At 57.3% G+C, this 25,703-nt stretch overlaps 2 protein-coding genes across 2 annotated transcripts in view; one reads left to right on the top strand and one right to left on the bottom strand.

Moving 5' to 3' along the window:
* Positions 1 to 22,392, top strand: LOC141439194 (dystrophin-like; the record flags this gene model as incomplete). Its single annotated transcript, XM_074103370.1, is given in 33 exon segments — positions 1 to 62; positions 1,237 to 1,329; positions 1,658 to 1,796; positions 2,213 to 2,334; positions 2,459 to 2,531; positions 2,534 to 2,656; positions 2,734 to 2,914; positions 3,025 to 3,202; positions 3,522 to 3,592; positions 3,627 to 3,788; positions 4,422 to 4,609; positions 4,970 to 5,112; positions 5,371 to 5,493; positions 5,866 to 6,111; positions 6,188 to 6,397; positions 6,822 to 6,972; positions 7,330 to 8,073; positions 8,166 to 8,308; positions 8,417 to 8,801; positions 8,872 to 8,986; positions 9,067 to 9,208; positions 9,408 to 9,560; positions 10,398 to 10,535; positions 11,292 to 11,420; positions 11,502 to 11,690; positions 15,981 to 16,602; positions 17,033 to 18,273; positions 18,592 to 18,801; positions 19,331 to 19,573; positions 19,815 to 20,306; positions 20,523 to 20,663; positions 21,118 to 21,290; positions 22,212 to 22,392. Coding segments are annotated over 33 exon segments (7,706 nt in total), but the record flags the coding sequence as incomplete, so codon positions are not given.
* LOC141439356 (uncharacterized) overlaps positions 1 to 25,703 on the bottom strand; it is a 1,011,003-nt gene that overhangs the window by 936,114 nt on the left and 49,186 nt on the right.

The raw sequence follows: 25,703 nt of genomic DNA, 5'->3' as shown, positions 1-25,703 counted from the left end.
ACGAGCGGGAAGACGTCCAGAAGAAGACATTTGCAAAATGGATCAATTCGCAACTGGTCAAGGTGAGTATGCTCAAGATCGTAATAGTCGCTGTGGACATTCAAATGCTTATTCACACTTGCACTTTACTAAATGGAAAAAAACCCGACACAAAAAACGCCAGCAAAAATATAAAAAAAAAACTCCCGAAACAAAACCGCTGACAAAAAAACGCCGCCAAAAAAGACAACTAAAAAGTAAAAAATAATTATGCACTACCTAGCTGCTGGCAGCGACTTCGTCTGCGAAGAATTAGTTTATCACTATCCCGCGGGGACTATGCAGATTTCCCGCAAAATTAACCTAAGTTAATTTAGCATAAGTACCTAGTAATATTTTTTTATCTAAGCGTAGTCGGTATCGGGGGACCGCTAGGGTTAACAGGAAACTAAAGTACATATGTTGTATTTTTAAAGTATTATCTAACCTTAGCGGTTCCCCGACGCCGACTACGCTTAGATAAAAAAAATACTAGGTACTTATGCTAAATTAACTTAGGCTAATTTGGCTGCAGCATCAACTCATTCTGTTGCCACCATTGCATTGTATGTAGAATCAAATACTGATCAAAACGAATACAAACACTATATATCTGCTATGGTTTTATCAAGAGGGTACCGACTAATGTTCTGTATATCCTGGCTGCGGAACCAGCCGCCGAGATTCCATAATCTGCATGTATATAGCATATATGGGGTTTCAAATTTTAGGCCCCACATATTATGATTTAAGTAAGTAAATACCCATTACGCGTCAAAGATCCTACGCAGCGAACAAAAGAGTTATGACTGAAACGGCTGACCGATTTGATAAAACATATCTAAGAACATCCGCTAGAAAACCTGCTTTCAAATAAAAAAAAACCGCATTCAAATCGGTCGACCCGTTTAAAAGCTACGATGCCACAGACAGACACACAAGCGGTCAAACTTATAACACCCCTCTTTTTTGCGTCGGGGTTAAAAATAAGCTAAGTTGCGCGTCATTATAGACCAGTAAACTACAGAGTATCAACTCGCTTGGTGCTCCATAGCCATTTTTGTGATAGTAAAGAAAACACGTCTACAACGATGCATTCTACTTGCTTGCTCTGATGTAAAGAAAGTATTCGCTTGTTGTTTGGTTACCTCTTGCTTAGCGTTGGTTGGCGTGTAGTGGCGTGACTCGTAGTGCAGTGGCGTGGCTCGTGTGTTCCAGAACGGCAAGCCGCTGGTGTCGGACCTGTTCTCGGACCTGCGCGACGGGGAGGTGCTGCTGTCGCTGCTCGAGATCCTGACCGCGCAGCAGTATGTGAGTACCGCTACCGCCCTCACCTTCACTCACTCGGCTATACTTAGCAACCGCTGTGCGGCCGGTGGTTACAGATTTTTATTGAGTTTTTCCGTGAAGCGACGTAGCCACTCTCGGTCTCGTGATCGCATGACATTATGGTCTCTAGTTCCTTTGTCAGTACTTTTACTGGAGCTACTGCGATTTTTGTCGCAATAAATTCGTTACAAGTGATGAAGGACGGAACTCGTAAAGGAACGAACGCGCCGCTCAAGATGAATCTGAGTAGGTCCATTAGTGATGTGTGTGTGTGTGTGTGTGTGGGTGTGTGTAATGTGTCGCGTTGCAGAAGCGCGAGCGCGGGCGCATGCGCGTGCACCACGTGAACAACGTGAGCACGGCGCTGCGCGCGCTGGCGGCCGCCGGGGTGCGTCTCGTGAACATCTCCAGCAGCGACGTCGTCGACGGGAACCCCAAGCTCATACTCGGTAACCAATAACCAATAACCATCACACGCTCTTATTTATTTTTAGACAGTGGGTAATGCATCACGCGCAACCGCGCAGTAAGGACGGCAAAGGACTCCCTTCCATATGGAACCGAAGAGGGAGCCAACCCACCAAAACCTATCTACCGGTAGTCTTTGCTTGTCATAGCGAATGCCATGTGAACGCTAAGTGAACCACGACATCCGTTGGCTATTCCAGTCTGAGACAAAACCTCCCCACCCATTTAGCCGAACTTTAGTATAACTATACATAAATGGTTTAAGATTTTATTTTCTCAAAGCCATAATAAGCTTAAATAACGTTTCTATTCGTAATTGTATTTGTATGTAAAGTTGTCCAGATCAGATTTCGGTTGAAATTGTTTCGCAAGTGTAGTGGATGTGATGCGTGCGCAGGACTGGTGTGGAGCATCATCCTGCACTGGCAGGTGCAGTACCATCTGAAGGACCTGATGACGGAGCTGCAGCAGACCAGTCTGGAGCGCACGCTGCTGGCCTGGTGCCGCGCGCACACGCAGGTACGTGCCGTCTGGATTGATAGTGTTCATGTTATCTCGTGACGAAACCCGGCCGGACCTGACTCGTGGGTATGCGTCCAGTTCCCGGCGCGGGCGTGGTGTGACCGTGGTGTCGTGTCCGCAGGGCTACGCGGGCGTGGACGTGGTGAACTTCACGTGGTCGTGGGCGGACGGTCTGGCGCTGAACGCGCTGCTGCACGGTGGCGGCCGGCGCTGTTCGCGTGGGAGGCGCTGGCCGCGCGCGCGCCGAGGGACCGCCTCGACCACGCCTTCGCGCTCGCGCACGACTACCTCGGCATCGACCGCCTGCTCGACCCCGAAGGTACCCGACCGCCGCTCGCCTGCGACGCGCGACCGCGACTCGCTTGCAGACCATTGACTATCCTCCGCGTGTTGCAGACGTGGACACGCCGAACCCGGACAAGAAGTCGATCATGATGTACCTGATGTGCCTGTTCCAATCGCTGCCGCACGCGGCGGACGCGTCGCGGCGGCGGGCTCGCCCGAGGAGGACCGCGGCGAGTCGGACGCGCCCGACGACAGCGAGCCTTCCTCGCCGAACGGCGGGAGCAACCTCGAGGTTACACGTTCATTTCGATTTTGAGTCTCTGATCGTCCCGTGTGTAAATATGTATGTCGTGATTCTTTATGATGTATATGACGTGCGATGTGTCTTGTGGCGCAGACGAGCGGGTCGCGTCCGCTGTCGGCGGCGACGACGGGCTCGGGCGAGCTGGGCGCGTACGGCGCCGCGCTGGAGGACGCGCTGGCCTGGCTGCTGGACGCCGAGGAGCGCCTGGCCGCGCGCGCGCCGCCGCCCCCCGCCGCCCCCCTGCCCGACCTCAAGGAACACTTCCACACGCACGAGGTGAGTGAGTGACACGACGACTTTGACAAAAATGATAAAAATTATGCATTTATGTATACGAGAACAACAATTTACAGAGTAAATATAGTATCAATAAAAACTACACTACACTACTATAGACTATATTACTTCGACTTCCTCAATTAGAGGCCATCCATAAAGTACGTCACAGCAATTTTGACCGTTTATAGCCGCCATTGTCACGAAAAACGACATTATTTAGTTCCCGCCTGAACGCCTGACCCCTTTCCCTTTTCTAAAGGTGTGACATAATTTATGGACGACCTCTTATTCGTGTGTGGTGTGTTGTGTAACGCAGAGCTTCCTGCTGGAGCTGGCGGGGCAGCAGGCGCGCGTGGGCGCGGTGCTGGCGCTGGGCGCGCGGCTGGCGGGCGGGGGCGGGGGCGGGGCGGGGGCGGGGGCGGGGCGAGGGCGCGCTGTCGGCGGCGGAGGCGCGCGAGGTGCGGCTGCAGCGGCGGCTGCTGGCCGCGCGCTGGGAGACGCTGCGCCGCCGCGGCATGGAGCGCCAGGCCGCCGTGCATGCCGCGCTCATGCGCGCGCAACGCGAGACAAGAGACGACTTCCGGTAACCGCCACCATACTTATCATTCTCAGACTCTCGTAGAGTCCTGCCCCTCCTCGCCGCTCGTCTTCTAAATTGGTTTTGGGCGCGAAGCTTATGGGTAGATGAGACACGTACTCGCTTTCGGTTGCAAAATTTCAGACATAAAAATGACACACAGTTCCTTCCCAGTTACACAGATTCAAAATTGCGCAAAATAAATTCATTCTATCTGTCGAGTTGACAATCTGTTAGGATGATAATATGTAAAATTGAAAATCTACAAGAAACTGCAAAACTAGAATAAACCCTATACGAACAAATAGTAATTAAGACTGACCAGTTAATAACTCGCCAGTAAATTTTTTCGGAGTAATCCCATCACCTCCACCATTTTTTTCGTTGGATCGTCTCGTGACTGACAGCAAAAGCAGTGCAGTGCAGCAAGAATAAATCAGTCCGTGTTCTATTGTCGGCATTGATGAATCGTCTTACGCGGCTCCTATATTTAATTGTCACTGCCCTTTATCTGTTCTGTCCTGATGTAAAACGGGCATAAAGTTGAGTATCGATTTGGCGCGGCGGGCGCACTACTATTTAGTTGTTGACGTGCCGCGCTCGTCGCTACGCAGTTGAACAGTGTGGTGTCGCTGGCAGGCAGTGGCTGACGGCCACAGAGGACCGCATCTCGCAGCTGGGCCCGCTGCCGGGCGACACGCCCGAGCGCGCCGCCGCCAGCCTGGCCGCCGTCGAACAGCTGCACCAGGCGCTGCGCCACCAGCAGCCCAGGGTGGACGCGCTGGCCGACTGCGTGCTCGTGCTGGACGACGACGACGACGACCACGGTACACGACACACGATACATGATACACGATACACGATACACCACCAGACACACGTTATGGCTCACATTAAACAAGTATAAAGTAGGCATGTTTTTAGACTATTGTGTCTTTGAATGGATATTTAGAGGTGCGGTAGACCATCACAACACTGGATGGACGACATTCGACGGCACGAAAGTCGAGCGAGACCGAATGAGGGCACGAGATCGCCAAGAGTGGGAGACAAGGCCTACATTCAAGATTGGATTGTTAAAAAAACACTAATGATGATGCGTCTAAGCATGCCTGAACACTGTTTTTGTTAAGTAGTGAAACTTGCAGGGCGTGCTCGTGTTGACAGGTGTCGTTAATGTGTTCCAGCGGACGTGGTGGAAATGGAGGACGAGCTGCGCGCGCTGGGCGAGCGATGGTCGCACACGTGCCAGTGGACGCTGGCGCAGCTGGGGAGGCTGCGCGCGCTGAGGGACCTGCAGCCCACTGACGCGGAGGAGCGCCTCAAACAGGTAGGACGAGCGGCGCGCGCTGGCCGAGCGATGGTCGCACACGTGCCAGTGGACGCTGGCGCAGCTGGGGAGGCTGCGCGCGCTGAGGGACCTGCAGCCCACTGACGCGGAGGAGCGCCTCAAACAGGTAGGACGAGCGGCGCGCGCTGGGCGAGCGATGGTCGCACACGTGCCAGTGGACGCTGGCGCAGCTGGGGAGGCTGCGCGCGCTGAGGGACCTGCAGCCCACTGACGCGGAGGAGCGCCTCAAACAGGTAGGACGAGCGGCGCGCGCTGGCCGAGCGATGGTCGCACACGTGCCAGTGGACGCTGGCGCAGCTGGGGAGGCTGCGCGCGCTGAGGGACCTGCAGCCCACTGACGCGGAGGAGCGCCTCAAACAGGTAGGACGAGCGGCGCGCGCTGGCCGAGCGATGGTCGCACACGTGCGGTGGACGCTGGCGCAGCTGGGGAGGCTGCGCGCGCTGAGGGACCTGCAGCCCACTGACGCGGAGGAGCGCCTCAAACAGGTGCTGAGGACTGAGTGACGTCAGCCCGTGCGACGTCGACGCGACGCCAGCGCTGGCCGGCTGCTTACCGCGGCGCGTTGTCCATTATACTTGTTTGCAAAAAATGTTGCGTAAGCTCCGCGTTCGGCAGGCGGCACGGCGGCACTGTGCGGGCGCTGGCACGATGGCGCTCGAAAGACGCTAGTGTGGGGGGGGGGGCGGTCTCAAGGGACACACGTTGACACCGTTGATCGTTGATCGTTGCAGATGGAGGCCAGCCCGGTGTCGACGGTGGCGGAGGTGCTGGAGCGCATGGAGGAGCTGCGGCGGCTGGCGCGCGAGCTGTCGGCGCGGGCGCGGCGCGCGCAGGGGCACGCGGCGGCGGCGGGGGGCGCGGGGGGCGCGGGGGGCGCGCCCGCCGGCGTCGACCTGAGGGACGTGCAGGCGCGCGCGGAGGCCGTGCTCGACCAGCACGACGCGCTGCGGATGATCCTGGCCGTGCAGGCGCAGAGGGTGAGGACGCGCCGAACACAGCCCCCACCCCCCACCAGGGACAAGCAGCGCGCTCACCCGCCCGCTCTCGTTCCAGATCCGCGAGCAGGGCTTCGAGTTCGAGCTGGACATGGAACCGGCGTCGGACGCAGAGGATGCGGTGTCCGGCAGCACGACGACCGAGTCGACGCCGGCGCCGGACGCCGGGCGCAGCAAGAAGCCGCGCCTGTCGCCCGCCGCTGACTTCCAGGCCGGGTACACGCCCTACGAGAACTGGGTCGCGCAGGCCGAGGACACCCTGGAAAAGGTACATCTGTAGACGCACTTCAGAGACGGTCCTCTGTCAGCCATGCACTGCTGGACATGAGCCTCCCTCTAGAACGCTCGATGAACTCTCACGATGCTGTGTCGTGTCGACACTACGTCTTTCAGCTTTTTGCGAGTAAAACGATTCTTTCTTTTTTCACTCTAAAATCTTTCTCCTGATGATTGTATCGTTCGAGTGAGCCCTCTCATCGCTATTTTAATTTACGATGGAATGATTGATTCTTACTTTTTGGCGTATTTTTGTATTTACGTTTATAAAACTTTATCGTGTAAACTCGAGGTGTATAACTCTCTCTCCATATCTTGTAGCGTAGTTCTGAGTCTCTCCAAGAGTCTATTTGATGAAATTCGTCTTAAAAGAGGGACAGTTCTCTGAGTGAATTATTTTGTTGGTGTCATTGCAGTGTGCGCGCTCGTTGGAAGAGGATTCGTCGTGTGCGGAGGAGGCGGCGGACACGCTGGGGCGCCTGGAGGGAGAGCTGGCGCAGCAGCGCGTACAGTTCGCGCCCGTCACAGAGATACACAGCCGGCTCAGCGCGCAGCCCGGCCTCGAGGGTACGTAGGGGGCGCTGGGGGGCGGGGAGGGAGAGCTGGCGCAGCAGCAGCAGGCTTTCAGGGTTTGAAAGGGTCACATACATATGAGTGTCGTTATATTCCTGTCTGCTATAGTTTATGCGGCTCATGTAAAAGCGACCGCGTAAAATGAAGCATGAAGATTGAGAGCTCTTTTACACTGAAATACATATTCCATATTTTGCGAGTATGGTTTTTTGCGTGATCCCGCTCTGAACTGTACACGTTTACGCACTCATTTTCACGCGAGTATTTTTGATTGCGTCGTCTGATAAAAAAGTGATCCGTTCGAATTTTTGTTTTCGGTTTTGTGTGTGAGAGCGAACTGGCGTGTTGCAGAGGAGGCGGCGCTGCACGCGGCGAGCATCGCGGAGCTGCAGCGGCGCTGGGACGGCGTCCAGAGCCGCGCGCGCGCGCTGAGGGACACGCTCGCCCTGCTGCGGGAGCGGGACGCGCTGCTGGCTGAGGCCGCGCGCATGCGCGCCGCGCTGGACGACACGCGCTCGTGGCTCGCGCGCAGCCGGCCCGCGCCGCCCTCCGCCAACCGGCTGATCCACCTGAGGAACCGTCTGCGCGCGCTGCGGCACCTGCAGCCCGCCCTCCAGGAGCTGGACGCGCGCGCCATCGTGCTGGCCACCAGGCCGCTGCCGCAGGCTCACAGAGATGAGGTCCGGGCGGCCGTCCGGGCGGTCGTCGCCGGACACGAGGAGCTGCTCGCCGCGCTCGCCGGAGAGGAGGCCGACACGAAGGCGGCCGTCGCCAGGAAGCCCGAGGGGGAAGCCGAGGACGAGTTCGAGACCCTCCAGAGGCAGATCCGGGCGATAGAGTCGCGGGTGATCGTGGAGCACGCGATGTTCGCGGCGGCGGACGCGATGCGGGCGCGGGCGGCCGAGCTGACGAAGGTGCGCGGCGAGCTGGTGCGCCTGCGCGGACGGTACGAGGCCGTGGTGCAAGAGCGGCGACAGCGGCGCGAGGCCGGCAGCGCGCCGGACCTGGACCGGGGGAGCAGTCTCGAGGACCTGGTCGCGCGCTTCGGGGACACGCACGTGCTGCTCGACCAGAAGATCGCCAAGCTGGAGAACGGTGAGCTGACTGAACCCTGCGACTCCATTCTAATATTTCAAAATATTTGACTTCTCCTTTGAATTTTTCACGTCGTCTCCGTATCGTTCCAGGCGTCGCGCTGGTCGAGGAGTTGGAATCGAACGTGGCCGAGCTGAAGCGGTGGTTGGAGAAGGTGGAGAAGTTCGTCGCCGACAACGAGCACGTGCCCGTCGGCGACGTCGCGCGGCTGGAGACCCTGCTGGCCGCCAGCAACGTGAGTACCCGCTCGGTCCAGACGAACGATGATCGCTCTCGGAAACCGTATCGTTTTACCGGAACGTTCCGTTACTGGAGTTATTTTTTCTCTGTCGCTCTCTCGCAGGACCTCGATGAAGAGAAAGAGAAGTACCAGACGCTCCTCGCCTCGTGCGAGAAGTCTCGAGACACCATCTTGGAGGACTGCGACGGCAGCTTCGCCGCGACGCTGAAGGCGGACGGGGAGCTGGGGCGGCGGCTCGCGCGGGGCGCCGCGAGGGCCTTGGCGCTCAACGAGGGGCTGCGGCGCGCGCTGGAGCGCAGCGAGGGCGTGTTCCGCCAGATCGGCGCCATGGAGGACTGGCTGCTGGAGCTGGAGGGGCAGATCCCCAAGGAGGAGGACTGCCGCATCTCCGACTCCGCCGAGCTCTATCGCGTCAAGATGACCTTCCAGGCGCTGAAAGACAAGTGCGACGAGAAGACAGAGGAGTTCCGAAATTTGAACGAGGCCGGTGAGTGGGCCGGAGCTCTCTCCGCATACGTAACATGTGATACACGACGTTAACACGGTGGCGTCCGCAGGTAACGACATAATGCTGGCGGCGGAGAGCGCGCGGCCGGCGGCGCTGGCGCGGCGGCTGACGGCGCTGTCGGCGCGCTGGACCGAGGTGACGCGCGGCGTGTACGAGCGCTACAAGTGAGCCGCCCCCCTCCCGCCCGCTCCCAGCAGCCCCCCCTCCCGATGGCCGCACACACACTGACCGCCGCTTGTCGCAGGGTGCTCGCGGAGGCGTGGCACGAGTCGGGCGAGCTGCGCGCGCGGCTGGCGCAGGAGGCGGCGTGGCTGGACGGGCTGGAGCGGCGCCTGCGCGCGCAGCACGCGCCCGCCGACGCCGAGGAGCTGTCCGCGCAGCTGGCCGTGAGTACACACCCGTACTGCCGAGTGCCGAGTGCCAAGGGGCCGGGCTGCACATGTGTTGGCTACGACTCTCCATGAGACTTCATAGTCTTTGCGCTCTCGTATACGTACACGCCATCCATCTGCCAAAAAGGGTTATTCCCACCTGTTACCACTGATATCAAAGTGTGTGTATGTGTGTGCGTGTGTGTGTGGGCAGGACCTGGAGAGCTACATGCAGAACCGCAGTTCGCCGCGGCTGGCCAGCATCCGCGAGGTGGGCGCGGCGCTGGCGGCGGCGCACATCATGCCGCGCTGGGTCACGCAGGAGGTGGACGGGCTCGGCGCGCGCTGGGAAAAATTACAGGCAGAGGTGAGCACTTCCTACACCATTTTTTTTATAAAAACAGAAATGTTATTGAAACCTCAAATGGGACATTGCAGCTGCCAATGAATTTATAGTAGATTATTGTCGTGGCCTGGAAGTAGGCAATTGCTTGAGTATGAGTATTAAACGGACGAGCTTGCGAGTCCGTTTAACTAATACGAAGCCAGCAATTGCTATTCAGCCGAGACTAATACAAAGCTTTTCTCAAAATGGTGAATAATTCAGAAATAGAATAAACATTTTCTCAAAATATATTGTAAATTTAATTTTATTCCAATATTTTTCTTATGCTTTCCCTGCCTTTTTCATAAAAATAAACAGCAGTGTATTTTCCCACCGAAAACACCACAAGCTATTTCAGACCCAATAGAAAAAGTCCGGATTCCAACAAATATCTGATACCGCCATTAGACTTGGCTGTATACGTCTTGTGCCAATATTTCCATGGCCTTTTTAACTTTAAAAAAAATGTGACTGATTGCAGGCGCGCTAATTCATTATTGTCGAGCTAGCGCGCCTGCAATCGTTTTAACTTTTTAATTTTTCGCTGACCATAAACTATGCACTTCACCTTCTGATATGTAAATAATAATGTCAACTTTTACGACATGAGAAAAATGAGTTCAAGGCTATTATAAGGTATGTTTTACCGATTTAACACCAAATTCTCAAATGGCACCGCAGTGCGGGAAGTGAGTCGGTGAAAAAAGGCGAATGTTTGATGTTCTTCCGCACAGTTAACAATTAACCATGATAGGACAAGCGGTTCATACAGGACCGTTCGCTGTTGGCATAGTGGTAATAGAAGCGTTGTCGGTTCAGGCCGCGGCGCTGACGACGTCGCTGGAGGGCGCGGCGCGGGCGGCGGCGCGCTCGGAGCTGGCCGTGGACGGGCTGCAGCAGTGGCTGCGCGACGCCGCCGCCGCGCTCAGGGACCCGCAGGCCGCCGACCAGCGCCAGGTAACACCCCGCCGGCCGCCGGGGTCACGTCCAGGGCGGAACTTGGATCAGACAGGCCGTTAATCTCTCTGATTATCGTCCTGTGTTCGTCCTATCAGCGTTTCGCAAAATATTCGAAAAAATAATGCTGATGCAAATAATTTCGCGTTTGAATACTCACAACATCATGCATCCACAGCATTTCGTATTCACAAATGGTAATCTACAACGAACGCGAGTCATAGTTAAGTTAAATTTATATGTATTGCAAGCTTGGGTCACATGAAGCTATGGGTGTGTTTTTTGACCTGTCGAAAGCCTTTGATTGTGTGGATCATGACACTTTTAGTTTGTAAGTAAATTTTTTGTGATATTCGTGACCTCGCTTGAAAACTCATTGTGTCTTCCCTCACACAAATGAAGCAAAGTTCGTGATTAATGGCACGTTGTCGACGGAATCTGTGGTCGAAACGAGAGTGCCTCAAGGATCCGCTCTTGCCCCATTTCTTTTCCTTGTTAATGTAAATGACCTACTTGAGACGGTGAGCCGAAAAATCTGGCGTACTCATGTTTGCTGATAATTCGTCTTTACTGTTGAAGGTTAGCAGGAAAGACACCGACTTTATGGGGTCAGGCACAGAAGGAGCGGGATCAGTTTATAGCGTATAGACGGTTTCTTGACATGATCCACTTTTTTATGGAATCAGTTTAGGAACGTGGATACACAATAATATATTATGTTCGGAGAGTGACCGTGTAGTCGTTATGTGCGCGCAGGAGCTGTCCTCTCAGCTGGAGGCGCAGCGCGCGGCGCTGGCGCAGGCGGCCGCGCAGGTCCAGGAGTACCAGGCCGCCGGACACACGCAGGCCGCCGCGCGCCTAAGGGACCAGCTCGACACGCTGCAGGTATTGACACGCAATACAATTCAATACAATACAATCGATACAATATATTCAAAGTGGCAGTAACAGCTGAATGGTCCCCAGCGGCAGTTCGACGAGTGCTGCTCGCAGCTGTCCTGTGAGGCGGCTGAGGGGGGGCCGGGGGGCGGCGGGCTGGAGGCGCGGCTGGCGCGGGCTATGGCCGCGCTGCGCGGGGTGCAGGCCGGCGCCGACGACCTCGCGCTCACCTCCGCCGCGCCCGACGACGTGCGGGCCGTGCTGCGACGCTGCCTCGTGAGTACTGTGCCGCGCGCCCCGTGCACCATACCCCATACCCCGTACCCATACCCCGTACCCCATACCCCGTACCCCATACCCCGTACCCCGTACCCGTACCCCGTACCCCGTACCCCATACCCCATACCCCGTACCCATACCCCGTACCCCATACCACATACCCCGTACCCCATACCCGTACCCATACCCCGTACCCCATACCCCGTACCCCATACCCCGTAACCCGTACCCCATACCCCGTACCCCGTACCCCATACCCCGTACCCCATACCCGTACCCCATACCCCGTGACCCGTACCCCATACCCCGTACCCCATACCCCGTACCCCATACCCCGTACCCCATACCCGAACCCTATGCCCCGTACTCAGTGCCCCGTGCCTCATGACCTAATCACATAACGGCCGATGGTTTTCGTTCGTTCTGAAAACCGTGACGTTTTTTACGCTCGAGCGAAAAGGTCTGGAATTTTTTCATTGATAAATTTCGTGTTTACTGCCGAAAAAATTACTCCTTATCACTGTACAAGTCTAAAAGTCAATATCAATTGTATAGTTTAACGTAAAGTTTACAGTCAACTTTATTGGTTTTCATTCTGATATAGAAGCTGTCGTAGAATATAGTAAAGCATTTACTTGAGCGACTAATTATATGTGGTGTGCTCTTATTAGCCTTCTACGCGACGACAAACACTGCTCTGCACTCTCCTCTGTACAACCGTCATGAGAGTTATGATGGCTCGGGTCAATTATCACAAGCTTCTATGTTTATGACGGGAATACGAGTCTAAAGTAATGCCCAGGTTACGCTTCTATTTCCAAACCGCAATATCTCGTATCCATTCATCCGAAAAGTATGTCTTAATCGTAAAGGTGTAGGGTGTCTCGCGCGCCGCTCGAGCGGCCGCCGCCCTCTCTCCGACAGTTCCTCGCGGGGAGCTGCTCATAAGCCACGCCATACATCAACTAAAGAAACAGAGTGTCGTGAAAGAAGTTATTGAGCAGAGACCAGAACAATCCAACTTCTTATTTGTGCAAGCTGTGATTTCTTTACTACGCTGACCATGTCATGCACACTGCCCCCAACGGTAGGTCTTCAGGCGGCAACATAAACATCTGTATAAGGTAGTCAGTGATAAATCAAGATGGCATCTGGCGATCCGATTTTTTTTTCCTTTTTTAATTTTTTAGATTCAAGCTGTGCAAGTTGAGCAAGGGTGTGCTAATAAAAACAAATAATCTTAGAAATGGCACAATTCTTACGCTTTTCCAATAATTTGGAACTAGGTATCGTGACTTCTAATAATTGCGCTAGGTACCAGACGCCACAATTGGTGTATGCAAGCGATTACGATTTTCGGCTGGTTGCTCGATTCCCGGGGCTCCAACGATCAGAAAATCTTTTTCGTTTTTAAAAGATCTTGAAAATAATCAAGAAGGCGATTTTCTACATCCTCAAATAAAAAAAAATGGATTTCCAAATATCCTTATAAGTAGTGAAATTTTTCAATATTTTTTATTTATTTATTTAAAGGAAAACTAACAGCTTATAAAACAATATGATTATGAAAATAGTGACACATAGCCAATTACAGGATCTCACAGATAGATATTATTTTTATTTCCATGATACACGGCGGCCAAGTGCATGTTTTTGAAAAAAAAATATGTTATAGAATAATAGTTTCTACATAATATAACGAAAATTGGTGAGTGTAAGGGCCTATCACGGAAATAAAAAAAAAATATTGAAAACTTAAAAGTGAAAATTTCACTTCTTATAAGGATATTTGGAAATCCATTTTTTTTAAATAATGCATCTTTATAACTTACATAATGTGTGTAAGTTACAAAAAAACGGTTCTGTAGTTTAGTTAAAAAAATTAAAATCAATTTTCTTTTTTTTTTAATTTTCTCAAAAACCTGCAGAATTTTCGATGTTTTTTTTATGAAATAGCATCTTACATCTGGGCTTATAAATCAGCAAAACGGCAATCGATTTGGCTTCTGGGGCCACTGCCCCATACAAACACGGCTATGCCCTTTGCTTGCTTACCGTAGTACAAATAACAAAAGCACGTATCAACTTAGATTGAAAATTCACGTGTGTAATTGAGAGGTGCGGGATGCCCCGGGCAGCTGTTGCGCAGGTCAGGGCCGGCGCTCCCGCGCGCTCTATTTATACTTTGTTATGTTGATGCACTACTCGTATTGTGGCGGCACGCGGCACGGTCCACGGTGCTTCCTGTTGACGCGTCACAGATTACTTTAGCGCTATCAATACAAGTATTTGGAACAGAAATTACAATTTATGAGCAACCGTTGAGTATTGATATATTTGTATGGGGTGGTCACTCTGTGGCTGATAATCTGTTCATTGGCGTCGTGATGTTGCGTGCAGCGGCGCGGCGCGGCGTCAGCGCGATGTTGAAAGGATTCTGAGCGGATGTGGCGCTGCGTGGAGAAGGCATATTACTCGGACGTCAATTTAACTGTACAAATTTAACGTTGTGACTTACCCCACCACTATTATTTTTTTTCAAAGTCAAAGTCAAAATATCTATAACAAGCACTTATATTACAGTTCGGCACGGCACGTCAGATCATGTGTTCGAGATTCTACGAGCAATCAAACACGTTATAAATTACTATATCGCTTACCTAATATATTATTTTGTCATAATTAATATTGGCACTGAATAAGTCATAAAAATGTAATTAAGGTCAAGTATACAATACATAGAATTCACGGCAAAACCGAGACGGTTCCAGAAGTTAACGTGGTTTCTTTTGATTTGAACATTTGTTTCAACTCATTCGACCAATGGTAGCGACAGTGCGCCTGGGGTTTTCCTAATACCGAAATCACTTTTGTTCTAAATCGTAACTGCGAAACTCAGAGATATTATTTTGTAAGTACGATTGTCCAAAGAAATACAGTTGCACGTGATACAATAAAATGTAATGTATTCGAGTTAGTACTGGCCAAAGTGAGTAGGTCCGTGGCGCGCGAGTAGGTGCGGCGGCAGTCGGCAGTCGGCTCGTGGGTACGGTCACTGTCGCTGGGAGGTGTCAGCGGGCAGCAGCTCCCGCCATGGCCTGGGGCTGGGACGCGCTGTACTTGGGACTCGTGCTGCTCCTCGTCATGGTCAAATGGCTCGTAAGGGTTGTACATTGTTTTTGATACAGCAGTTTTATTACATTTTGATTCACATACATTTTTCTCATAATTATCGTTTCATAATCAATATGCAGAATATCTACTTTGCAAGTTTAAATAATAGTAATCGTAGTTGTTGCTGTAATGATTGCTCGTGTGTGAAATAAATAAATAATACATTTTTGTTACAAATATTTTAAAGGATTGATCGATGTTCATGCCAATATCGATTCTTCCTGTTCGCAATTCTGCACAATCTGAATTCCACACAATAGTATTTCACCACATACGCCATTGTGCACAGTCGTTATTTGTGTACAGTACCTAGCGATGAGCTTAGATTGCTTAGCAACTGTGTTAAAGTAATTGAAATTCAAAACGTCAGGTACTTGTTATTGGATAGTCGCTCCGTTGGTCAAATGTGGTCTTCATTATCAGTTCCACTTCACCAAATGATGATTTTCAAGAGAAAATGCACGAGTTACTACTACATATATCAAAATTACCATAGGTGCAGTGAACGTTTTCCGGCTTACAATATTTGAAGAGTTCTCTCGATTTCCTTAGGATCCAATCATCAGATCCTGGTTTGGTGCTTATGAATCCTTATTGAAAGCATTACTAGACGAACAAAAATTTTTTTTCTTTAAATCGGTTCATAAATGACGGAGTTCTGAGGTAAAAAAAATTTTTTTTTTTTTTTTTTTTTTTTTTTGTTTTTGTGAAAAATGTTTAATTGAAGAAAATAGGCATTGAAACAATAATAGGTACTCAAGATTGAAATACTATATGAAACCAGGACCAAATACTACAAATATGAAAAAAATCTGCGGAATGAAATTCTAGTATGCGAAATTAAGGGAACATCGGCTCGTAAGTCACAGCCATACAGATAGAGAATATGTTACCATTTTAAATTTCAGTGAATATGTTTTATTTTTGAATGTTCAATTTGCAGTTTTTGTACGTTACTCTTCGGGCTGATGTGAAAAATTCATTAATAACGTTGCTCCACTCTCTAGTTTCCGTACTGCTTAATAATCTCACTTTTCCGTCGTCGTCCGATCCCGATTCCCATGTCTAATAAACTGCCCGTCGTGCGTCTGATGTGTCGTTCGTCTCGTGCAGAAATTGTACCGCGCGCTGAGCGAGATCAAAGCGGAGGTGGAAACGGTCATCAAGCAGGGGCGGCGCGCGGCCGAGGAGGGCGGCGCGGGGGCGGAGGGACTCTCGGCGCGCGTGGACGCGCTCAAGGAACTGTACAACCGGCTGGGCGCCTGCGTCACGGCCGGCAAGGCGCGGCTGGAGGCGGCGCTGCTGACGGCGCGCGAGCTGCAGGGCGACGCGGCCGCGCTGGACGCCTGGCTGGCCGCGCTGGGCGCCCCGCCGCGCCAGGCGCCCGGCGCCCAGCCGCGCCAGGCGCTGGAGCTGGAGATGTCGCGCATGCAGGCCGTGCGCGACAAGCTGCGCGCCAACTGCGAGGACTACGCCGCGCTGGCCGCGCCCGAAGCGCTGGGCCCGCTGCGCGCGCGCCTGGCCGAGCTGGACGCGCGCTGGGACCGCCTGCGCCGCCACGGCGCCGGCCCGCCGCCGCTGCCGGCGCTGCTGGACGAGGCCGAGCGCGAGGCGGCCGCCCCCGCCCGCCCGCCTGCGCGCGCTGCTCGCCGAGCTGCGCGAGCGAGACGCCGAGGCGCGCGCCGCCGAGCCCGCGCTGGCCGCGCGCTACCGGGCCGCGCTCGACGCCTTGCAGGTGAGTACAGTGTGGGCTTTTTATGTGGGTTTATGCTTTCGCAAGAGCCCGAGCCTCGACGGCCGCTCGACGTTTCGTATTCTCGCCCGGAGGAGGGTTCGTCGCGTCAGAGATCATATCGAGCGACGTCGAGACTCGGGCTATCACGCGGGGCTTCGCGCGTCCGGTCCGTCGGCGGCCGGGCGCCCGGAGCCGGGCTCCGCATCCTCATCGACTGTACATTTCGTGCTTTCACGTGAGCGAAGGTGAGCGGGTCGTCTCATTGGGAATCGTTGCGCATCGTACATGCAAGCTTTCGCCCGAGCGGCGTCGCGTGTGATTAACCGACTAAACCCGGCGTGTCGCGTGCCCCCGATTAACTCCGGCCTCATCACTGTACATACGAGCACCGCGCCGACGGGCGTCCGCGGCTAACGCGCGCTTGTTGCAGGCCGCCGCCGCCGCGCCGTACGCGCTCGTGTCGGACACCGTCAAGCGGCGGCGCTCGCCCGCGCCGGCCGCCCCCGCCGCCCCCGCCGCGCCCCCCTCTCCCGCGCCGCACAAGCGCAGCCGCATCCCGCTGGCGCTGCGCAGCCCGGTGCCGCTGCGCCGCTCGCCGCCCGGCGCGCGCCGCAGCATCACGCCGGAGCGGCCGCCCCCCTCCCCGCCCGCGCCCCGCCCACCATCGGCCTGCTGGACAGCGCGCTGTTCGCGCAGGCCGCCGCCCCGCCCCCGCCGCCCCCGCGCCGCGCGGTGGCCGTGCGCGAGCACGAGATACTGAAGGCCACCGTGAGCCCCGAGCCGGCGCCGGCGGTCAGCGAGGAGGCGCTGCACTTCGTCCCTCAGCGCGCCGAGGCCGTCGAGGTTCTGGACGATCCGACCGGCCGCGATTCCGACGACGACCACCGGCTCCCGGCGCCCGGAAAGCGCCCCTCGGTAGACCTCGGCACGGAACCGAAGACTTTCGTCGTCGAAGTGAAAACGCTCGAGCAGCGCATGAGACCGACGCTCGGCGTGCTGAAGCGGCGGCACGGCGCCGACGAGGAGCGGCAGCGCGCGGTCAAGATCAGCCTGCCGGCGCCGGACGTGGTCCCGGCCGGAGGGCGCACGCCGCCGCCCACGCCGGCGGACGGCGCGGCGCCGGCGCCCCCGCCGCTGGAGCTGGCGGCGCGGCTGGCCCGGCGCGACGAGCTGGACGAGTACCGCTTCCTGGACGAGGCGCCGCCCGACCGCGCCGCGCTGCCCGAGCCCTCCGCCACCGCCACGGCCGCCGCGCTCGTCGCCGACACCGTGACGGTCGCAGGGGAACACCCGGAACCGACCGATGACTCCGCATCGGAAATCGATGAACCTTTGCGAGAACCGACGCCGGAGATTATAACGGAAGAACGAGCGATCGAGGCTGACGACGTAGCCGAACGACAAATGAAGCCGAAACCTGAAGACGAACCGGAAGGCGAAGCCGCACCTGATGCGAACGATATAGTGCAGATATCGACAGTCGAAACGAACGAAACAATGAATGAAGCTGGACCCGAAACTGAGAAAACGGTGCACGAAGACATACTGGAAGCAGACGATCCCCGAGACGACCGCTCGCCCGCAGGGTCGGAGCCGGCCGGCCGTGACCGTGACACCTCTAGCGAGGCTGCCGAGGAGGTCATCTACTCTGAAGTGGAAGACGTGCCTCAGGTAGTTATCAAATATGCCAGATATCGATGAATCTGCTAGGTTTTACAAAATAAATATGTTCTATTGAAGTGATTTCGATTATGGTAGCACAGAACGTCAGATTTCGTGCAATATTAGACCTGTTCTTGAAATGTCACCTCCCTTTAAATCCACCTCGTGTAGTCGGCCGGTCTCTAAAACACCGAGCGGATTCGTGAGCCCGTGTTTGGGAGCGTACACATTATGAAAGTTTTTTCCCGCGCGAGCGTAAAATCTGGCTTTCCGTGGTACCCCTAGCTCGCAGAGCAGTAATCCTGGAGCTGACGCTTACCGTTGCAGTCGCGCGCGGAGGCCCCAGAGTACGAGCTGCCGCTGTGCTCGTCCACGCCGCTCAAGCCGGAGGCGGCCACCGTAGTGGGCATGTCGCCCAAGGCGGAGCGCGCGGGGGCGCGGCCGGGGGAGGCGGGGCCGCCCCGCCCGCTCCCCGCCGCCCGCGAGCGTCTGCGCCTGCGCACAGACCGCCTGCAGGGCAGCGCCGCCGAGGACCAGGTGAGCCTTCCCGGTGGGCGACACTGCCGGCTCCAATTTCACCGACATGGAAATATTGACCCTGTTTTTCGTGTACACGGATATTGAAATAGTTAATTACTAAGAAACGCTTCCAGAAAGACATTGAAAGTGCTACTTTATTTTATTAGCAGTACCGTTCTGTCAGGATCGCAGTTTTAACCTAACCTGACCTATTTCGAGTTTCTCAATCCGAAGCGTTTTTCGTCGTAAAAGTTATGATGAAACTTGAAGTAGGTTAGGGTTAGGGAAACAGCTGAGCGGAGCGAGGCTAAGTAAATGAAATGTTTCTATTGGTTCATAAAAAACACAGTTCTGGCAACACATCCTCGCATATCTCTAGTGGAAACACAGCCTTATTTTGAAACCATTTGGATTTCCAAATATCAGTCGGTACCGCTCCGTCGGTTCAGTTTTGTCAGTTTGGAGTGCACACCACTTAAATGCTTTCAAATAATAGGTATGCAAACTAGTATAAAATGTAACCCATCAATCATCCGTCGTCCCCCAGTCTCCCCCTCTGTCGCCCGTATCACCGATGTCGCTGGAGTCGCCAGTGTCGCCATTGTCGCCGCTGTCGCCGGAGTCGCCGGAGTCGCCGGGCCCGGCGGCGCTGCTGGCGGCGCTGCCGGCGCAGGACGCGGAGCTGGCGGCGTTTGCTGCGGCGGCGGCCGGGGCGCGGCGCCGCATGGACGTCGCGCTCATCACCGTCGGCGGCGTCGACGCCGAGAAGGACCCCGGAAAGAGGCTCGAGGTATGCCGCTTTATTCATTTTGCTGCTCTTGGCCTCGTTCGCGGCCGCTAACGCGCGAAGCCGCGATTCATGAGTGTAGATTCTACGTGTATTCGCAAATCGTTTGCGGTTTTGCGTCGTCGCGTTCAGGTTCATGTGTGGCAAAGGGAGCGCGGAGGCCGTGGCAATTTTGCCGTCACTCGTTTCGGCGAGCGGCAAGCGCCACGGTCGTTCGGCACGTGACCGGAGTCGCTTTCCCCAGATCCTGAAGAACCAGCTGGGCGCGCTGGCGCCGGTGGCGGCGGCGCTGATCTCCCGCGGCGACAGCCTGGTGCTGGCGCGGCACCGCGACAGCCCGCTGCTGGCCGAGTGCATCCAGGCGGCGCTGACCGACCGCCTGCGGCACCAGTGGGCGCGCCTGCTGGCCGAGATCGAGGCCAAGCGCGGCGTGGCCATGCGCGCCGAGGACGACGCCAAGGAGCTGGCGCGCCTGCTGGACGGGCTGCAGCGCTGGCTCAAGCGGGTGGAGGCGGGCGTGCGGGGCGGGGCGGGGGGGGCGGGCGACGCCGCGCGCCGCGAGCTGCCGCAGCGCGAGGCCGAGCTGGAGCGCGTGCAGGAGCTGTGCCGCGCGCTGCGGGCCGCGCGCGCCGGACACCCCGAGCGCGCCGCCGCCGACGTCGCCGCCGCCTGGCCGCGCGTCAAACAGCTCTACGACCAAGACGACGACCTCGCCAACGACAAGAAGGGAAAAAATGTGAGTGCTGCTGTCCTCTCTGGAGGTTTTTTGATTTCGATTTAGTGAGTCAAGGAAAAAAATTTTTACTGAAAATAGGTTAGAAAGCCTTCCGAGTGAGCCTTCGATTGTTCAAATCGACAACTCACTGACGTATCTCATGTGACTGATAAATGTGATATCGTGTTTGTTTTGGGAGCCCCTTTGTAAACTGAGCCCGTATCGGTCGTGTGCCAGAGCGCGGCCCTGTACGGCGCGTACGTGACGGCGGCGAACCAGTCCCGCGCGGGCGTGGCGGCGGCGGCGCGCGCGCTGTCCTCCCCGCCGCTCGGCGCGCGAGACTACGACGACTTCCCGCTGCAGGAGGACGCGCTCGAGGTCAGTACAGCCCCCCCCCCCCCTCACACATCACACACGCGTTGTGTCCTCGGTTCGCCCGACTTGTACATTTCAGTTTGGTTGCTCTCACCGCTAACCTACCGGGTCGAACTCTTACATTTACATCCCATTCTGTTTGAGCTCTGAGGACCGACGGACGCCAAAAACATTCTGTGTGACAACCATCAATACCTCGCAAAGATGGGCTTATGAAATCTTATTTTTCTTTCATGTCATATCAATTTGTTTTCAAAGAAAATTTTCAGTATCCCCATGTTTTAAGACAATTCTGATTCATGAAATTCCTCGAGACCGAGTAGAGTTTCAGCACCAAAAAAGTCAACAATTGCCATAAAACTTGAACACTTCCCTTAACGAAACCTAAGTAGTCGTTGGGAATGAAACTTGTCATAATATCATAAGTGCTGTGATCACCGATTATCTCACACCACAGAAAGTGAAGACTGCTATAGCGGAGTTGGAGCCAAAGATCCAAGAGACAGAGAAGCAGTTCTCGTCGCTAGAGGGCGGCTCGGGCGCGGCGGCGGCCCGCGCGGCGCGCGTGCGCGGCAAGCTGCGCCAGGAGTGGGCCGCGCTCAAAGATAACTACACGCAGAGACACGAAAAGTAACACTACCATTGAACTTTACATATACTCCAATTATCCAAGTGTCCAAAACACTTTTTTTTATTGTATGTATGTAGATTCTTTATTGTACAAAATAAGTAACAAACAATTGTGTCGCTTTAAGGACCAAAGATACTAGGTTTTATTACCCTACTTGATTTTTTGTTTTAAAAATGTATATGAGATGCTTTATAGGAGATGGATTATGGACGACTGGGGAGAGAGGGCTCGAAAGCTCAGACAGTGTCAGGCTGTCACCGGCTAAAAGATCCGGCTGCTCGTCCCCAACTCTCTGGAGATTATTACGGGGAGGAGGAAGAGGATTGCAGGGGTTTCTTATCTATCCATAGTCTCGCTTCAGCCGTTTGCTGGAGAGCCAGGAGAACATGCGTCCTCTTGTTAAGCGATGCGGAGTGGTCAGTCTTTTTGGATGATCCCCATCGGTTTTTTCTTCCACTGACTCTACTATACTTATTTTACAAGCTTTTATTTAGTTTCACCTGTCCCGTTGTCTTTCTGTCTGTCTATAATCAAATCTTGCAAGTTAAATTTGACCAACTTACGAGTACGTGGTTAGATTTACTTAAAATTTGGAATACTTATGTAAATTGCGTGACAATACAATAATCTAATACTGACATCTTGGTAGTCCGGCCAGGATCGTCTCTGCAGGACAGAACTCTTCAACGGTTAATAGCATCGACTTGAAATTTGGTATACAAATGTCGTTTGGACCGATAATGCAAGTAAAGTCGACAAAAAGAATTACAAATTAAATGTTTACCAAAAACTTTTTATATTTAAATCATGTCTGTCTGTTGCTCGTCCCGCATCCTGCTGTGGCCGCTACCTCCTCTGCACTAGTGGTGCATGTCCAGCGGGCGGTGAGCGGTGACCCTTGACCGTTGTCGTGTGTGCAGATGGTCGGGCTGCCAGCGCGTGTGGGCGGGGCTGTACGCGGCGCTGGAGGGGCTGGGGGCGTGGCTGGACCAGGCCGAGCGGCAGCTGGCGGCGCCGCCCCCGCAGCGCGATCAACATCTGCGCGACCTCGAACAACAGGTAACGACATCGCTGATCACGGATCCGGTCGAAATTCATTAGTCGAAAAACGTCCATTGCTGAACAAAGGTCTTTCCTAAGAATCCCACAATGAACGAAAACTCGTAGTGTACGCAGATGACGGCGCTGCCCGTCTTCTGGATTTTCCTTTAGTCACGTACGACTAACCTGGGCCGGGGCCGGTTGGTCGCTGTTACTGTACGTTTGTGTGGCACAGATTCATCCCGCGCGGACACACTGGCGGCGGCGCGCGGCGGGGGGCGCGCCGTGCTGGGGGCGTGCGGCGGCGCGCTGGCGCACGGTTTGCAGCACCCGCTGGGACCAGCTGCTGGCGCGCTGGCTGGCCGTCCACACGAGGCTGCAGCAGCTGTGAGTGGGGGGCGGGGGGGGGGGGGCGTGCGGCGGCGCGCTGGCGCACGGCGTGCAGCACCAGCTGGACCAGCTGCTGGCGCGCTGGCTGGCCGTCCACACGAGGCTGCAGCAGCTGTGAGTGGGGGGGGGGGGGGGCGTGCGGCGGCGCGCTGGCGCACGGCGTGCAGCACCAGCTGGACCAGCTGCTGGCGCGCTGGCTGGCCGTCCACACGAGGCTGCAGCAGCTGTGAGTGGGGGGAGGGGGGGGCGTGCGGCGGCGCGCTGGCGCACGGCGTGCAGCACCAGCTGGACCAGCTGCTGGCGCGCTGGCTGGCCGTCCACACGAGGCTGCAGCAGCTGTGAGTGGGGGGGGGGGGGGGGCGTGCGGCGGCGCGCTGGCGCACGGCGTGCAGCACCAGCTGGACCAGCTGCTGGCGCGCTGGCTGGCCGTCCACACGAGGCTGCAGCAGCTGTGAGTGGGGGGAGGGGGGGGGGGCGTGCGGCGGCGCGCTGGCGCACGGCGTGCAGCACCAGCTGGACCAGCTGCTGGCGCGCTGGCTGGCCGTCCACACGAGGCTGCAGCAGCTGTGAGTGGGGGGAGGGGGGGGGGGCGTGCGGCGGCGCGCTGGCGCACGGCGTGCAGCACCAGCTGGACCAGCTGCTGGCGCGCTGGCTGGCCGTCCACACGAGGCTGCAGCAGCTGTGAGTGGGAGGGGGGGGGGGGCGTGCGGCGGCGCGCTGGCGCACGGCGTGCAGCACCAGCTGGACCAGCTGCTGGCGCGCTGGCTGGCCGTCCACACGAGGCTGCAGCAGCTGTGAGTGGGGGGAGGGGGGGGGCGTGCGGCGGCGCGCTGGCGCACGGCGTGCAGCACCAGCTGGACCAGCTGCTGGCGCGCTGGCTGGCCGTCCACACGAGGCTGCAGCAGCTGTGAGTGGGGGGGGGGGGGGGGGCGTGCGGCGGCGCGCTGGCGCACGGCGTGCAGCACCAGCTGGACCAGCTGCTGGCGCGCTGGCTGGCCGTCCACACGAGGCTGCAGCAGCTGTGAGTGGGGGAGGGGGGGGGGCGTGCGGCGGCGCGCTGGCGCACGGCGTGCAGCACCAGCTGGACCAGCTGCTGGCGCGCTGGCTGGCCGTCCACACGAGGCTGCAGCAGCTGTGAGTGGGGGGAGGGGGGGGCGTGCGGCGGCGCGCTGGCGCGGCTGGCGCACGGCCCCCAGCACCAGCTGGACCAGCTGCTGGCGCGCTGGCTGGCCGTCCACACGAGGCTGCAGCAGCTGTGAGTGGGGGGAGGGGGGGGGCGTGCGGCGCGCGCGCTGGCGCACGGCGTGCAGCACCAGCTGGACCAGCTGCTGGCGCGCTGGCTGGCCGTCCACACGAGGCTGCAGCAGCTGTGAGTGGGGGGAGGGGGGGGCGTGCGGCGGCGCGCTGGCGCACGGCGTGCAGCACCAGCTGGACCAGCTGCTGGCGCGCTGGCTGGCCGTCCACACGAGGCTGCAGCAGCTGTGAGTGGGGGGAGGGGGGGGCGTGCGGCGGCGCGCTGGCGCACGGCGTGCAGCACCAGCTGGACCAGCTGCTGGCGCGCTGGCTGGCCGTCCACACGAGGCTGCAGCAGCTGTGAGTGGGGGAGGGGGGGGGCGTGCGGCGGCGCGCTGGCGCACGGCGTGCAGCACCAGCTGGACCAGCTGCTGGCGCGCTGGCTGGCCGTCCACACGAGGCTGCAGCAGCTGTGAGTGGGGGGAGGGGGGGGGGCGTGCGGCGGCGCGCTGGCGCACGGCGTGCAGCACCAGCTGGACCAGCTGCTGGCGCGCTGGCTGGCCGTCCACACGAGGCTGCAGCAGCTGTGAGGGGGGAGGGGGGGCGTGCGGCGCGCGCTGGCGCACGGCGTGCAGCACCAGCTGGACCAGCTGCTGGCGCGCTGGCTGGCCGTCCACACGAGGCTGCAGCAGCTGTGAGTGGGGGGAGGGGGGGGGCGTGCGGCGGCGCGCTGGCGCACGGCGTGCAGCACCAGCTGGACCAGCTGCTGGCGCGCTGGCTGGCCGTCCACACGAGGCTGCAGCAGCTGTGAGTGGGGGGAGGGGGGGGCGTGCGGCGGCGCGCTGGCGCACGGCGTGCAGCACCAGCTGGACCAGCTGCTGGCGCGCTGGCTGGCCGTCCACACGAGGCTGCAGCAGCTGTGAGTGGGGGGAGGGGGGGGCGTGCGGCGGCGCGCTGGCGCACGGCGTGCAGCACCAGCTGGACCAGCTGCTGGCGCGCTGGCTGGCCGTCCACACGAGGCTGCAGCAGCTGTGAGTGGGGGAGGGGGGGGGGCGTGCGGCGGCGCGCTGGCGCACGGCGTGCAGCACCAGCTGGACCAGCTGCTGGCGCGCTGGCTGGCCGTCCACACGAGGCTGCAGCAGCTGTGAGTGGGGGGAGGGGGGGGGGGGCCGGCGGCGCGCTGGCGCACGGCGTGCAGCACCAGCTGGACCAGCTGCTGGCGCGCTGGCTGGCCGTCCACACGAGGCTGCAGCAGCTGTGAGTGGGGGAGGGGGGGGGGGCGTGCGGGCGGCGCGCTGGCGCACGGCGTGCAGCACCAGCTGGACCAGCTGCTGGCGCGCTGGCTGGCCGTCCACACGAGGCTGCAGCAGCTGTGAGTGGGGGAGGGGGGGGCGTGCGGCGGCGCGCTGGCGCACGGCGTGCAGCACCAGCTGGACCAGCTGCTGGCGCGCTGGCTGGCCGTCCACACGAGGCTGCAGCAGCTGTGAGTGGGGGGAGGGGGGGGCGTGCGGCGGCGCGCTGGCGCACGGCGTGCAGCACCAGCTGGACCAGCTGCTGGCGCGCTGGCTGGCCGTCCACACGAGCTGCAGCAGCTGTGAGTGGGGGGAGGGGGGGGCGTGCGGCGGCGCGCTGGCGCACGGCGTGCAGCACCAGCTGGACCAGCTGCTGGCGCGCTGGCTGGCCGTCCACACGAGGCTGCAGCAGCTGTGAGTGGGGGGAGGGGGGGGCGCTGCGGCCGGCGCGCTGGC

Source organism: Choristoneura fumiferana, chromosome 20, assembly GCF_025370935.1.
Source record: "Choristoneura fumiferana chromosome 20, NRCan_CFum_1, whole genome shotgun sequence".
In the NCBI taxonomy this organism is placed as follows: Eukaryota; Metazoa; Arthropoda; class Insecta; order Lepidoptera; family Tortricidae; genus Choristoneura; species Choristoneura fumiferana.
The sequence above is the reverse complement of the archived record's forward strand: the minus strand, read 5'-3'. Positions and strand labels throughout refer to the sequence as shown.